Source organism: Pteropus alecto, unplaced genomic scaffold (genome assembly GCF_000325575.1).
Source record: "Pteropus alecto unplaced genomic scaffold, ASM32557v1 scaffold157, whole genome shotgun sequence".
In the NCBI taxonomy this organism is placed as follows: Eukaryota; Metazoa; Chordata; class Mammalia; order Chiroptera; family Pteropodidae; genus Pteropus; species Pteropus alecto.
In genome coordinates this window covers 4,639,376-4,652,797 of record NW_006440626.1, presented here as the reverse complement: position 1 = coordinate 4,652,797, position 13,422 = coordinate 4,639,376, and the positions used below count along the sequence as shown (strand labels likewise).

The following is a 13,422-nucleotide window of genomic DNA, read 5'->3' as shown; positions in this document are numbered from 1 at the left end:
TGAGGAGGTGGGGGGACGCGTCACCCCCGCGTCTCTAGCCTGGACGAACCCCCGCTGCCCGGCCAAGTCCATGCCCAGGTATGTGGGGGTGGGGTGGGGAAGGGGGAGGAAGGGAGGGCTCAGCTCCGATGCCGCTTTCTTGGCGCGGCCGTTCTTCCTTTATTGAGGGGTTTATTTATTTATTTCTGGGGACCGGTCCCCCCCTAGCGCGTACCCATCAGGTCGGTCCCCCAGCCCTCGCCTTTGGGGCAGGTGCCTTGGGAGGAAGGACGGGAAACTTTGACCGGTCCCTTCTCCAAGGCCACGAAAGTTCTCTCCGTGCCAACGCCGAAGCCGGCTGAGCCAGCGCTGCAGAAATTTATTCAACAAGTCAGGCTGCCGGCTGGGGCCCAGGCTGTCGGTCCGTCCCGCTGTCCCTCTGCTGCTGCGCCTCTGCAGCCCGCTGGACCGCGGCTGGTACCAGTGTCCAGGGGGCTGAGCTGGAGTGTCGGCTGAGGGACAGTGGCGGCAGGGGATTGAATGGGGGAATCCCAGGCAGCGTTTAACTTTCCTGGAGGCTGGGGTGGCAGTACCCCCTCCCTGGTCAGCACCCCTGGGGGTGCCCAAGGCCTCACTGCATGAAGCCAGGCCAGGGTCTACGCTAGGACTCCAGGGGGTAAAAGAATCCTCGGCAGGTCGGGGATGGTTATATAATGAGTGTTTATGATGATTGGGTTTTAATTATCTGCTGGGTGGTGTGCGTGGGGGACGTGGGGGCAAGAGGCCCTGGTGGGGGGTGGAAAGGCCACCTCTGGGAGGTAGTCGTGATACCTGGGGCGGGGGAGGGGGGTCTCTCGGATGGGCCCAGGCTGAAGCATCAGTCATCTGCTCTGCTTGTGTCTTTCTCCCCCTTCAGGATCCTGGGGTCTCCTGAGCTGTGGATGAAATTGGTGTGTGGGGAGACCCCTGAGCTGTATTCTGGCTATGGGAGTCTGTGTTCTGGGGTCAGGTGTGTGTATGTGTCTATGTGTATGTGTGTGTGTGTGTGTGTGTGAGAGAGAGAGAGAGCGAGCCAGACAGAGAGAGAGAGAGAGAGAGAGAGAGAGAGAGAGAGCTTGCTTGCGTCTGTGCCTGTGTGGTGTGATGGGGTCTGACACGCCATGTGAGGAGTGTCCTAGGGCTGGAGTGCTCAGGTTGGCCTGAGCAGGGAGCCAGTCTGTCCTGTCTCTCACCACCTGGGGGATTCATCTAACAGATGCTGGCATCCGAGGGATAGGATGCTGTGCAGATAGGGGTGTGGGTCCATGGGCTGGACCCCATGGGGAAGGGTCTGGCCAAGGAGCTTGGACTGCAGTCCTCAGGCCCTGCCCATACCGTTGGGTCACCTCTTGGATCATTGTCTCTCCATAGCCGGAAGGACTGGCTTCCAACACACTTGTCCACCCTTCAGGACAAACTTTCTGTTCAGGCTCCAGGATTGGGGCTGGGGTGGGGACTGGGTGGGGAGTCTAGAGCCCTCCCTGTCCCCTTCCTCCCTCCACCATCCACACTGAGCCAGAGCAAGGGGATGACAGTGGGTGACAGGGCAGGGCGGCAATGACTGGGGATGAGTTCTGGGGTTGCAGTTTAGGGAGGGAGAGGAAATGGGAAGATCACATCCTCGAGGGATGGGGGTGGGGCTGTGTTGGCCTGACACCAAGCTCATGAACCCCCATGGGGTACCACATTGCCTCAAGCTCCCTTCCTGGCTGCTCAGAGCTGCCCAGGCCTGTCCCTGGACACCGTGATGGCCGGCTTGGAGGTGGGGCTACAGGTCTGTCTGAAGGCCCCTCCCTATTCTTTTGACCAAGATTCTTTGCTTCCTTCTCCCCAATCTCTATTCCAGGGCCTCTGAGAGGGCATCTTCTAGACCCACCAGGGGGCACCAAGCAGCAGTTACTTTGTCTCTGTTCCCTGACTCCCCTTGACCTTGGGTGGGGAGATGGAGGTGGAGGTTGCTGGGAGAATCCCTCCTCTCCTACCCTCTGTCACTGTCTCCAGACAGCTTGCCTCTCGTGAGCCCGTAGCCAAGATGGGAGCAGTTTCAGGGACCAGTGTGACTGCAGCCTCTTTGTGGTCCTGGTCCCAGATCCACACTCTGAGCTCCCAGGGCCACCTCCGACTCCCCTCCCCCAGCCCCTGTCCATTGCCATCTCCTCCACCCTCACCCTGAGCCCTGAGTGGGGCTCCCTTGGGCCTCAGCCCTCCCAGGAGGGTCTGTTTCTGGGCACCAGTCTGTCCCTCCCCCACCCTGGAGGGGCTCCACCCCAGAAGCTTCTGAGCGCTGTCCAAGGTAATGAAACAGGCTCCAGTGGGGCTCCTCCATTCCCTCTGTGTCCCCCTCCGCCGCCTGGTTCTCTGAGTACCCAGCCCCCAGCTCAGAGTGCTGAAAAACTCCATGCCGGCCGGGCACAGGGCTCCACGGAGACCCCGCGGCTGCAGGGCCCTCCTCTCTCCTCCTTCCTTCTCCCCACTCCTCTCTCCTCCGTTCTTGTCCTCCCTCCCCACCTCCGACCCCTTCCCTCCCTCCCGTTCTTTTCCTCAGATCGTTTCCTTCCCACACGTTCCCAGGACGTACTCTTGCCTCGTGCCCTCAACCCTTGTGTCCCCGGGAGTCCCGGGCTGGGCTGGGGCTCAGCAACGGCCCAGGGAGCTGTGGGTGCATGGCCTGTGGGTGCATGCTCCGTGATCCATGGCTGTGGGTGTCTGTGAATGGGCATGTGTGGGTGTCTGAAGGCCCATGGGTTTGCGGGGCTCCAGGTCTGTGGGTGTTTGTGTCTGCGAACCTGTGGATGTGTAGCCTCACGGTCCTGGGGGCCTGCGAATCCTGGGATCCAGGAAGATGTGGGTTGAATCTCTCCCCCTCCTGGCTGCCAGGCTCAGGAGGGAAGAAAACAAATCTGATTTCCTGCTCTCGCTTTCTTATATTTATTAAGCACCTACTATGTGCCAACCCCTATTCTAGTTGCTGGAGGACAGAACAGTGAACAGAGGGGACAGACAAAATCTGCTCTCTTGGAGCTCCTTTGCCCCTGGGAGGGGCTCAGGGCCTCCCCTGTACCAGGTGCTGTGCGGGCATGCGGCCACAGGACCTGGGTTCCTCTCACTCTTGGAGGCGAGAACTGGACTGTGTTTGACACATGGGGGTGAAGATCATGAAAGGCTTTGAAAGAAGGCATTTAGATGCCGTTGAGCAACTGCTGGGAGCTTCTGGTGCTTTTGAGCAGGAGAGGGTGAACAGGAAGTGGTTTCGGCAGGGCGGAGGCCACGGTCTTTCAGGGCTGGAGGTGAGCACGGACCTTGTCCTGCCTCACGGGCTCCTGCCTTCATCTCGGAGGCCCCACCTCTGCCAGCTCCCCCTTGCCCTGCTCTCTGGCCAGGGTGCTCTTGCTGCTGATGCATTTTGGGAGGAGCTTCTTCTCACCGCTGACCACCGGTGTCGATGGGCAGCGAGGGCCACATTCCACTCTCGGTTGGTACAAGGATTTAGGCCTTCTCCCTGGATCACTCAGCTCTTGTCCTGGCCAGAGAGACATGAGCAAGTCCATGATCGCGAGCACGGCCCAGATGGCCAAGGTCCTTAGCATCACAGGAGTAAAATCGGGATGATACCTTCCACCTTAAAGGATTTTCGTGAGGCCTAGAGTTGTCTCTACAGTGCCTCGGATAGGGTCTGTACAGTAAAGCTGTTTTTCTTTCATTAAGGTACTTTCTGAATCTCTTTTCCAGTCTGCTATCCCTTTTGTGAGATAGAGAAAGAATCATGTTTGCATTTTATACAAAAGGAAATGAAGCTCGATGAGACTGTATGATGCAGTGAGGCTGTGGCCGGGACTCGAATCCGGGCCCCGGGACTCCCGATCCAGTGCTCGAACACCCTCCCTCCCGTCAGGGATTACGTTCACCCTGATTTGTTAGCCGAAGTGAGACCCAAGGTCCTAATTACTGCAGAGTGAGTAGAAACTGATCAGCAGAATCGCCTGCTGGGAAATGCTCAAACACACTGATGGGAATTCAAACACAGCCTCACTTGCTGGCACTTGTCATAAGGCTGAGAGCCGACAGACAAATGACAACGCCGAGTGACAGACACATGGATAGGTGCCCATGTGTTCTGGGGCCCAGAACTTGCTCAAGGGCATCCGAAGACGTTGTGTTCTCAAAGCCTTCCATGATCTGCACCCCCATGTGTCCAACACAGTTCTTCCCTCTGAGAAGTAGGTGGGTGGGCTGTACCCCCCCGTCCACGGCCTGGCCTTCACAACCCTGGTGACCTGGATTTGGGCCTCCTAGATTTAAATGCCAGCTCTTTCACTGAGTACTTCTTGACCTTGGAAAAATTCCTTAACCTCGGTCCTTCAGTTTCTTCACCTATAAAGTGGAGAGAGTAAATGCACTTACTCATTGGGTAGTAACGAGGTGCCTGGCACATAGCAAGTGCTTGACAAAGAATGTTGGCTGTGGCTCTTGTCGTCTGTCGTGGGACGGGCTGCTGATCCAATTCGCTGAGCACTGCAAAGCTGGGAAGGCTAGCTGTTGATTTTGGTGACAGGACCAAGGTGACTGCAATCTGTGGACGGGCTCAGCTGGCCGCACCAGAGCAAGTTTTGCTTCAGGTCACGCACGTAGGGACCAAACTTCAGCCACTCACTTTTAGGCTAGCAGAGCCTTGTCTTTGCTGCAGCTCCTCTGAAGAAAATCTAAGGGACCAGTAGACCACATGTCCCCTAGGTGCTGCGGTCTGTCTGGGCTGCCAGCCAGGCTGTGGGGCTCCCAGGCTGCATCAAGAGAGGGCCCCCTGAAGAAGGAGGCAGGTGACTTGTCTGCTCTACTCGGGGCGACTTGGTGCAAACCCGGTCCAGCCCTTGCAGAGGGAAGTAGGCAAACTTGAATGTGACTGGGGAGGGGGTCCTGAGGACCAGATGATCTGGAAATTGTCACCCAAGGAATGGATGAGGGAGCTGGTGACAAGAGGCCTGGGGCAAATGAGGCTCGGGGGTGGGTGGGCTGTCGTCGAGCATCTGCAGGGCTGTCATGCGGAAGAGGGAGCAGGCAGAGGGGTCCAGGGGCCCTGGGGTGCAGGCGGGACGATGCTGGGGTTCTTGTGGCCTCACAAAGACTTTACTATAGGCCGCCAGATGCAGCCTCTGGTGTGTGTGTGCATGTGTGTCTGTGCGAGTGTGATGAGTGAGTGAGGTGTGTGTGTCTGAGTAATTGTGTGTTTGTGTGAGTAGGTGTTACGTATGTGTCTGCATGTGAGTGTGTGTGACTGTGTATATCTGTGTGTGATTGTAAGTCTGTGAGTGTATGACTGTGTGACCACATGTCCTATAGGTGCTGCGGTCTGTGTTACGTATGTGTCTGCATGTGAGTGTGTGTGACCGTGTATATCTGTGTGTGATTGTATGTCTGTGAGTGGATGACTGTGTGAGATGTGTGTATGAGAGAGTACGGTGTGTCTGTGTGTGAACGCGCGTATGTGATTGTGTGTCTGTGTCTTTGTGTGTGATTGTGCGTGTGTGTACCATGTGTGTGACTGTGTTGGTGTGTGCGCTGACGGATCAGGTCGCTTTTTTTTCAGTTTCCCTACGTGAAGATCGTAAGAGTCTGTAATCAGATCCTGTGTTTGTGGGACTCCTAAGTCCCAGGATTCTGAAATCTCATGGCTGACAGCGCCAGCATGCCTGGGAGGTGGTCACAGGGCTCACTGCTGCGGGCGTGTGGTCAGGTGCCCACGTGTGTTACCCCAGTTTATCCTTCCAGCAGCCCTGCCACAGAGCACTTGTTACCCTCATTTTACAAAAAGCATCACCGAGGGCCTCTGCCAGGCTGAGTCGTGTGCCAAGGTGGACTGGTGTCACTTGAGACTCCAACACAGGTCCCGGCATCCAGCGCCCATCTTTTGAAATGCCACACGTAGAGTCTAAGGTTATTGTCATCAATATCTGCGGCCTCTGAGTTTCTGGGCGATTATAAGATATTCTGATTCTGAGATTCCTGGATTCTAGTATTTCCAGAATGAATTTGTTGCTTGTTCTTCTAGTCGTGACGTTAGCTGATGTGTGGTTGTTGACAAAGGGATAGACGAGTTGCCTGCTTGAGTGTTCCTGTAAACACATACACGCGCGCACACACACACACATGCACACACATGCATGCACGGCCTGGGGAGACCAGGCCAGGCCTCAGGTCTTCCTCCACCAGGACTCTGGGCTGTGCAGACACAGGCCTTCCCACACCGCACTCCAAGGGCATAGCCTCTGGAGTACCAGCTGGAAGAGTCTGAGAGGCAGGTTTCCCCAAAGACTTGGAGGGTCTTTGCCCACCCTGGGGGTCTTGGCTGGACCAGTGGCTATAACAGCACTGTTTGATGACTCAGCTTGGAGGGAGAGCCTGGTTCCAGGGCACCTTTCCCGGTCCCAGGGCGGTGTCTGTAATGGTTTAGTGCTGGGCTCAGGAGTGGCAGACCCGAACGGAGACCCAGACTCTGCTCTATACCAGCTGGGTGACTTCGGGCATTGCTGGACTTCTCCGGGCCCCAGACTCCTTCCCCATAAAGTAAGAATAAGCGTGGTCTGTACATCATGGGACTGTGGTGGCAAAGGATATATATAGACAAGCGAAAGCCTTTTGCCCGTTGCCTGGCACAGTCAGACATAGAACCTCCATGATGCTGTGATGATGGTGGTGATGGTGGTGATGGCAGAGGGAGGGCTAGGGTGCCAGTCCCTGGGGATAGCCTACCTGGCCTCATGCATGCTTAGACATCCACCTTCATGGGTCCTAGAGAGCCTCCCCATCCAGATTGCGTCTTCAGAAGGGCCCGCTGAGGCAGGCAGGAGGAGAGCTGAATCTTACAGAGAGGGAAGCTGAGATTCCAAGAGGCCGATGGAGTCAGGAGTAGGTGTGTGTTCCAGACACAGCGGGGTCCTGCTCCGCCCCTGCCCGGCTCATGGGGGCCAGCTCATGGGGGTCAGCTCAGTTACCACGTCGCCGCCTGGTGGGCTGCCCTGGGAGCACCCACAGGAAAGATGCTGGGGCCAGACGAACCTTTGTTTGAGTCAACCAATATTGTCACCTAACACAAGTCCTCTTGACTGTGAGATTCCGTTTGTAGGCAGGTTGAAGCCCAGGGGGTCCAGCTGCCAATCCCCCAAAATCTTCCAGCCATAGATACATGGGCAGCTGGGGGCAGGAACTGGGCTATAGGTACAGGACAGAGGGACTTTGGAATGGGAGTGGGTCAGACGGACATGGTCTGGATGGTTGCTGGGGAGCAGAGGCTGGAGGCTGGATGGGTGCTGGGTGGCAGGGCAGAGGGTGCAGGCTGGGGAGTGGGTCGCGGGCGGTCATCCTGGCGGTCGTGGTCTCTAGTAGCTCCACAGTGAGGGGAGAGAGGTGAGGGGACAAAGGACAACAACGCAGCGTGACAGCTTTGAATAGGGCCAAGTGAGGCAAAGAGCAAGTTAATGCAAAATGGAGGGGGCTGAGAGTGAAAAGCGGGGTGATCGTGTGTCGTCCCAGAGACCTCGGCGGCTCTGGCCACCTGTGCGGGTGCAGGAGGGGTTTTGGTGGTGCTGAGTGAGGTGGCAATTGGGTGCATACGAAGCCTGGCTCTTCTGCCTCTAAAATTTATTTCAGACCCACCCCCTTCTTCCCGTCTCCAGCAGCATCCCAGGCCAGGCCAGTCCATCTTTCCAGCCTCCTTCTGGCCCTGCCTGCTCCACCCCTGCCCCTCCACCCACTCTCCCTTCAGCCCTCAGAGGGATGGCTTAAAGACACAGACCAGAGCATGTCTCTTCTTACATAAACGCCCTTCCGTGGCTTCCCGTTGCACTTGGACTATAAAACCCAAACTCCTTCCATGGGCTCTCGCCGGGCCCAGCCAAACTCTCCCCTCTCATGCCCCCTCTGTGCCCCAGGCTCCGCCACGCTGCCCCGCGCTCATTCCAGCCTCGCTCCCGGCCTTGGCGCGTGGGATTGTGGGATTGCTTCTACCTGGACTGCTCTCGCCACAGGCCACCCACGGCGATGCCTCCTGATTCTTGTCATTTTCATCCTAAATGTCTCTTTCTTTAGAGAGGGCAAGAAGGTTTCTCCCCACTCCCCACTCTCCACCTTTGTTTATTTACCTCTCAGCACTTCTTATTAATTTATCCGATGAACATTTCTTGGGCACCTAGTATGTTCCAGGCACTGTTCCAGGGGCTCGGGGACACGGCGGTGAACGAAGCAGACCAGAGCTCCTGTTCTCTTATAACCTTCTTTCGGGTCAGGAGACAGACACTAAATCATAAAGAAGTAAATACATAAATTACATGGTATGTTTGGTGGTGATAAGAGCTATGGAAACTCAGGGATAGAGAAATTAATCGACTTGTGTCTTTTTGCCTTTCTGGAGTGTTGGATTATGGTAAATGGGGGCTGATGCCAAATCTGGCTTATTCATCAGCATAGCCCTAAAGACTTCACAGTGCCTGCACATAGTAGGTGCTCAGGAAACATTGTTGTATTCTAGAACGGGGTGCGGGAGTTGGCAAAAAGGATGCTCCGTGGAGAAGCCTGGAGGAGGCAGTCAGAGGAACTGAGGAGGTCCGGTCTGGCCAGAGTGAGGGGCCAGTGGATGAGGCGGTGGACTCTGAGGCTGGCACAGCAGTGGGCAGACCTGGAGCCACCTCGAGGAAGATGTTTTGCAGCCCAGGGGTTGACACGTGGCGGGCCGAGTTGCCTGGGAGCTTATGTAAGGCTTGGGGCTGTTTTTCTGGAACCAAGAGCAAAGCCCCGAGCTCGGGAGAAAACTCTGCCTCCCTGACCAGCCGGGCGAAGTGGCAGGAGGTGCCAACTCCCGCCTGTTGCCCCCGGGAGCCAGAGAAATGTCCAAATGCATCAGCTCTGGGCAGCTCAGCCGACAGCTCAGCAGCCACGGGTGGCAGCCGAGTGGGCACCAGAGATTTGGGCCTCACTCCATCTCTCACTGCCCAGCCTGGCGCCGTCATGGTTCTGGGGCCCAGGAGACCCCCGTGGATGAAGATCCAGGGATCGGTGACCTCTCAGAGGAGGTAGCGAGGGGTGGGCCCCCAGGAGTGGCTGTTTTTCCCACCCCGGCATTGGCCAGTTGCGAGGCCAAAGGCAGTCAGCCCTGAGTCTGGAGGACTGCTGGGATTCTGGCCTCGAAACGTGCCCCAGATCTACACTTGCCTCAGCCTTGGCATGCCACTCCCGTCTCTGGACCTCAGTTTCTCCCTCTGCTAAATGGGCAGAACACCCCTGCTGGGGTTAGGGTGTGCGTCAGATGAGACCGGGATGCGGAAGTGCCCCTGAGACGGAGTCGGGACCAGCTACATGATGTGCAGAGCCCAGGGGAAAATGAAAATGTGGGGCCTCTTGGTCAAAAACGATTAAGAATTTCAAATGGATGACACCAGCGCATTAGAACAAACACAGGCCCTTTGGAGCGTAGGGCCCTCGGGAGCTGCATAGATCAGACACCCAGGAAGCTGGGCCTGATGGAGTTTGGTCTCTGCTTTGACCTGGCTTGTCCCTTCTCTGGGCCTCAGTTTCTCCATCTATGAAGCAGAGAGGTTGGCGTGTACGGTTCCTGCGTTCTCAGCTTTGTCAAGCAGTGGGTGGCGGGTCCCTGGGCTCAGCTGCAGGTCTCAGCTCAGCTGCAGTCAGAGGAGCCTGTCCTGATTCCCTCCTGGCTTAGCCAGGCCCCCTGGTGTCTGGTCCCACGGCACCCCAACTTCTCCTTGGCAACACGCGTCATCCCGGCAACAATGTCCGTCTTTAAAACAACTTTCCCTTTTTTCCTTGCAAATTTTCTTTCCCTTTGATGGTGTAATAAATGCACAACTCTAGCCTCATAAAAAAGAGCAGCTACCATCACACCGACATTCTAAGAAGGTTTTATTCTCCCCTCTCTTCATCTCCCCAAACCGAGGCTCCACGAGGTTGACCAGACTTCCCCCAGGACCACCCAGCCTGGAAGTGGATTCCAACTCGCTTGCATCCGGGCCCTCGGCTCGTCCCTAACTCTCACGGCTGGAGTGAGGGCGAGGGGCCTGTGGGCCTGAGGGGAAGGCTGGCTGGGCAGCGTGGGCCAGGCCTGGCCCTGCCATGTGCCACCTCTTTTCCCCCCCAGGCTCCCTGCTCAGCGCTGACATGGCTGAGAACTCTTTGCCGCCCTCCCCGTGTGCCGCGGCCCTGGCCCCTGAGCTGGGAGTCACAGAGCAGCCGGGGCCCCGGAGCCCCCCTCCCTCTCCTCCAGGCCTGGAGGAGCCCTTGGAAGGAGCCGATCCGGACGTCCCTCACCCAGACCTGGCGCCTGTTGCCTTCTTCTGTCTGCGGCAGACCACCAGCCCCCGGAACTGGTGCATCAAGATGGTGTGTAACCCATATCCTTTGTGGGGCCTGGGTTTGGCTGGGGCCCTGCTCGGGCTGAGCTGCTTCCTAATGGGGCCCTTGCCTGCTATACCGGGCCTTGCTGGTGGTCGTGAGCGAGCTCGCGTGGTGGATCTGGGGAGCTGTTGGAACACGGAGGTCACACTGATGAAGACCTGGTGTTTTGCCCATGTGAGCATTCTGGAAGTTGTGGACTGCAGGGATCAGTCCAGTGGCCAGCTGGCTCAGAAAGTCCTCCAGTGGGGCTGGATGAGATGCCTCCTCCAATGCTGGGAGTTCTGGGTGAGCCTGGGGCTGTGGGCCGGTGAGGAGGAGGCTTTAGGGCCCACGAGTGGTGGCCTCATGATTTTGGGGGCCCACCGAGCAGGACAGAGTCCCTGCCAGTACTCGAGGCCACACGGGGTAGGGCCTGAGTCCAGCCCTGGATGCCTGAGGTGCACAGATACAGATTGGGGTGGTGAGGCTTGCCCCTAAAAAGGCTGGAGGAGGCAGCCATGCAAAGCCCATGTCTGCTGGCCTCCCCACTGTGTCAGAGGCTGGGGCGGTGATGGGCCCTAGAACCCCCAGACCTGGGAAGCCAGAGGGTCTCTGCCAGAGAGGGTGGGGGGCAGAGCTGGGAGCCCCTAGCTGGGGGTGGGGCAGGACGAAGACCTTGATGTCCCCTCTGTGGGACAGCTTAGGAGGTCTCAGATACCCTGAGGGGTCTGCTCAGTAACAATTCACCCAATGTGACCTGATACCTGCCCTGGGACCATGAAGGACCAAGAGCAGAGCCGGTCTACCTCGGGGAGCTCCTGGGAGTGGGGGACGCAGGCACCTCTCATGGGAGCAGCTTTCGTACAAAATGGGAAACCTTAGGGGCCTGCAGTGTGTGACCTGGGGGGCAACCAGGCCAGAGAAGGGGGACCATCGGGACTTTGGGCTTTTCGGGGAGAGGAAGCTGGCTGGGGAGTAGGGAGACAGTGGAACCATGTCAGAGGGACCTTGCCTGGGTGGGACAACAGGGTCTATTCCAGCTCTGCCACTTAGGTGTATGTGACCTTGCGAAAGGCACTTCACCTGTTTGAGCCTCACACAATCTAAATGGTCAATACTGCTCTGAGCTGGAGGCAGAGACATGGCTCAGATGACCTTGGCCTGGGAGTCTGACCCAGCCTGTCCTCTGGCAGGTCTGGCTGGGCTGGAGCAGCACCGAGCAGCCCAAGTGTCACAAAGAAGCCCCTGGATGGGGAGCGGATCTGAGTTGTGTTTGCCGTGAAGTAGGTGTGTGACTTTGGGCAGTTCCTTCTCTCTGAATCTCAGGGCCTTTATTCTACCTAAAAAGGAGGGGCTGGATGAGATGCCTCCTCCAGCGCTGGGAGTCCTGGGTGCCAGCCGCACTCGCCCATACCCTTGACCTCAGGCACCCAGGGCCCTGACCCCTGAGCAGAGCATGAAACCCTTCCAGGTTGACACATTTCTGACCCGCTGAGCAAACAGAGTCCCTTGGGTCCTCTGACTTTTGTCCTTACCACCCCTTTGGCCTCTACCCTCAGGGCATGTGTCTGGGGTTGGGGACAACTGTGGGACCAGCCTAGGAGGGGAAGGAGAGAGTCTGGATCCCAGCAGGTCTGGGCTTAGTCCTCACCTGTCTTGGGAAGAGCCCTGGGTCCCAGCGCATGGAGCTGCATGGGGCAGGGAATGAGACCGAATTCAACCCCCTCCTCCCCCAGCTCTGGGAGCCGCTTGGGGCACTGCAGGGCCCCCAGGCCTCATGGCCAGAAGCTTCAGAGGCTGGGGTGAGGGATGGGGGATGGCAGTCTCAGCCTGGACTGGCTGCCTAACTGGACCAGAGATATGACGATTCTGGTGAGGAGCAGCCTCAGAAGCGTCAAGTTGTGGGACTCTCAGACTCCGGACACCTGTGATTGAATCTGAAGGTTCAAAGTTCGGATTTAAAGCTCAGAGATGCTAAAATGCTAAGTTTCCGTATTCAAAGACTGTAGAGTTCTGTGTTTTGAATGCGAGTCTGACATTTGGCGGCTGCGGAGGTGTGTGTTTGGGAGTCGAAGAACCCGTGGTTCCGGGCCCTGTGATTTCACAGCTTGAGTCGGGTCAGTGGGACAGAGGCCAAAGTGGGCTTCTACAAATGCAGGCCCAGGAGACCTTGGCGTCCACAGGGGGCCCCTGGAGCACAGACGTCACTGTGGGGGCGCTCAGGTTGGGCTGTAGGGGTTTGGAGGGGGTGTGTGTGTATGGGGGATGTCTTTGATCAGGTCCTGAGGGGTCTAGGGATCTTTCCTGGCCAGAGAGCTCCCCGCTTCCCTCTTGCCTGGGAGGGAGGCCAGGAAGGGGCCGTGAGCGCTGGTGAGGAGGAGACACTGGGACGCTAGGCCATGCCCTTCCGTGGGGGCATTTAAGTGTGGTCACGTTTTGTGGTCCTGGCTGATTTGTACATTATGGGATGTTTGGTCCCTAAATATTAGTAGGTAGTGTTTCTCAATCATTGTGACAACCATAAATGACCCTTCACCTCTCCAGACTCTGCAGGATTCCGCTCCCCATGAGGAATGGTGGACGTAGGCATGAGGATCAGGCCAGCGGGAGTGGCTCTCATGACTGGCATGCCCAGGGCCGTGTGGGAGGTCTGCCCCAGACAGACTGTCCTAAGCACCGGTGTCTCTGGTGCTGAGGGGCCCTGGCGCAGAGCCAGCTGCCCTTTGAAGCTTGGTGCTCCCTGACTCAGCTCCTCATCCAGCCCAGAGCTAGGCCCTGAGTCACCACCTGATTCACTGGCGAAGCAGAGGCTGCCGGGACCCTCCCCGAGCTGGAGAGCAGGAAAGGTCCACTCACCCACATGTCAGCACCACCTTCGGCCCAGTCTGGGCCTTGTGCGTGCATTGTCAGCGAGGCTTTCAGCTGGGAGGTCTCTGGGTCCGAAACGTCAGGCATTGGTTGCACTGTTTGACTCACGGGGAGGTGACATATGGCGCGTGTACCTGAGTCAGACAGATCTGGGAGCTG

The 13,422-nt window shown here is 57.5% G+C and overlaps 1 protein-coding gene across 1 annotated transcript in view; it reads left to right on the top strand.

Moving 5' to 3' along the window:
- The first annotated feature begins 10,179 nt into the window (after window positions 1-10,179).
- Window positions 10,180-13,422, top strand: part of CACNA1I (calcium voltage-gated channel subunit alpha1 I) — a 95,476-nt gene continuing 92,233 nt past the window's right edge. The window contains 1 exon segment of the mRNA XM_025050587.1: window positions 10,180-10,412. Coding sequence (XP_024906355.1) covers window positions 10,180-10,412 — 233 coding nt within the window.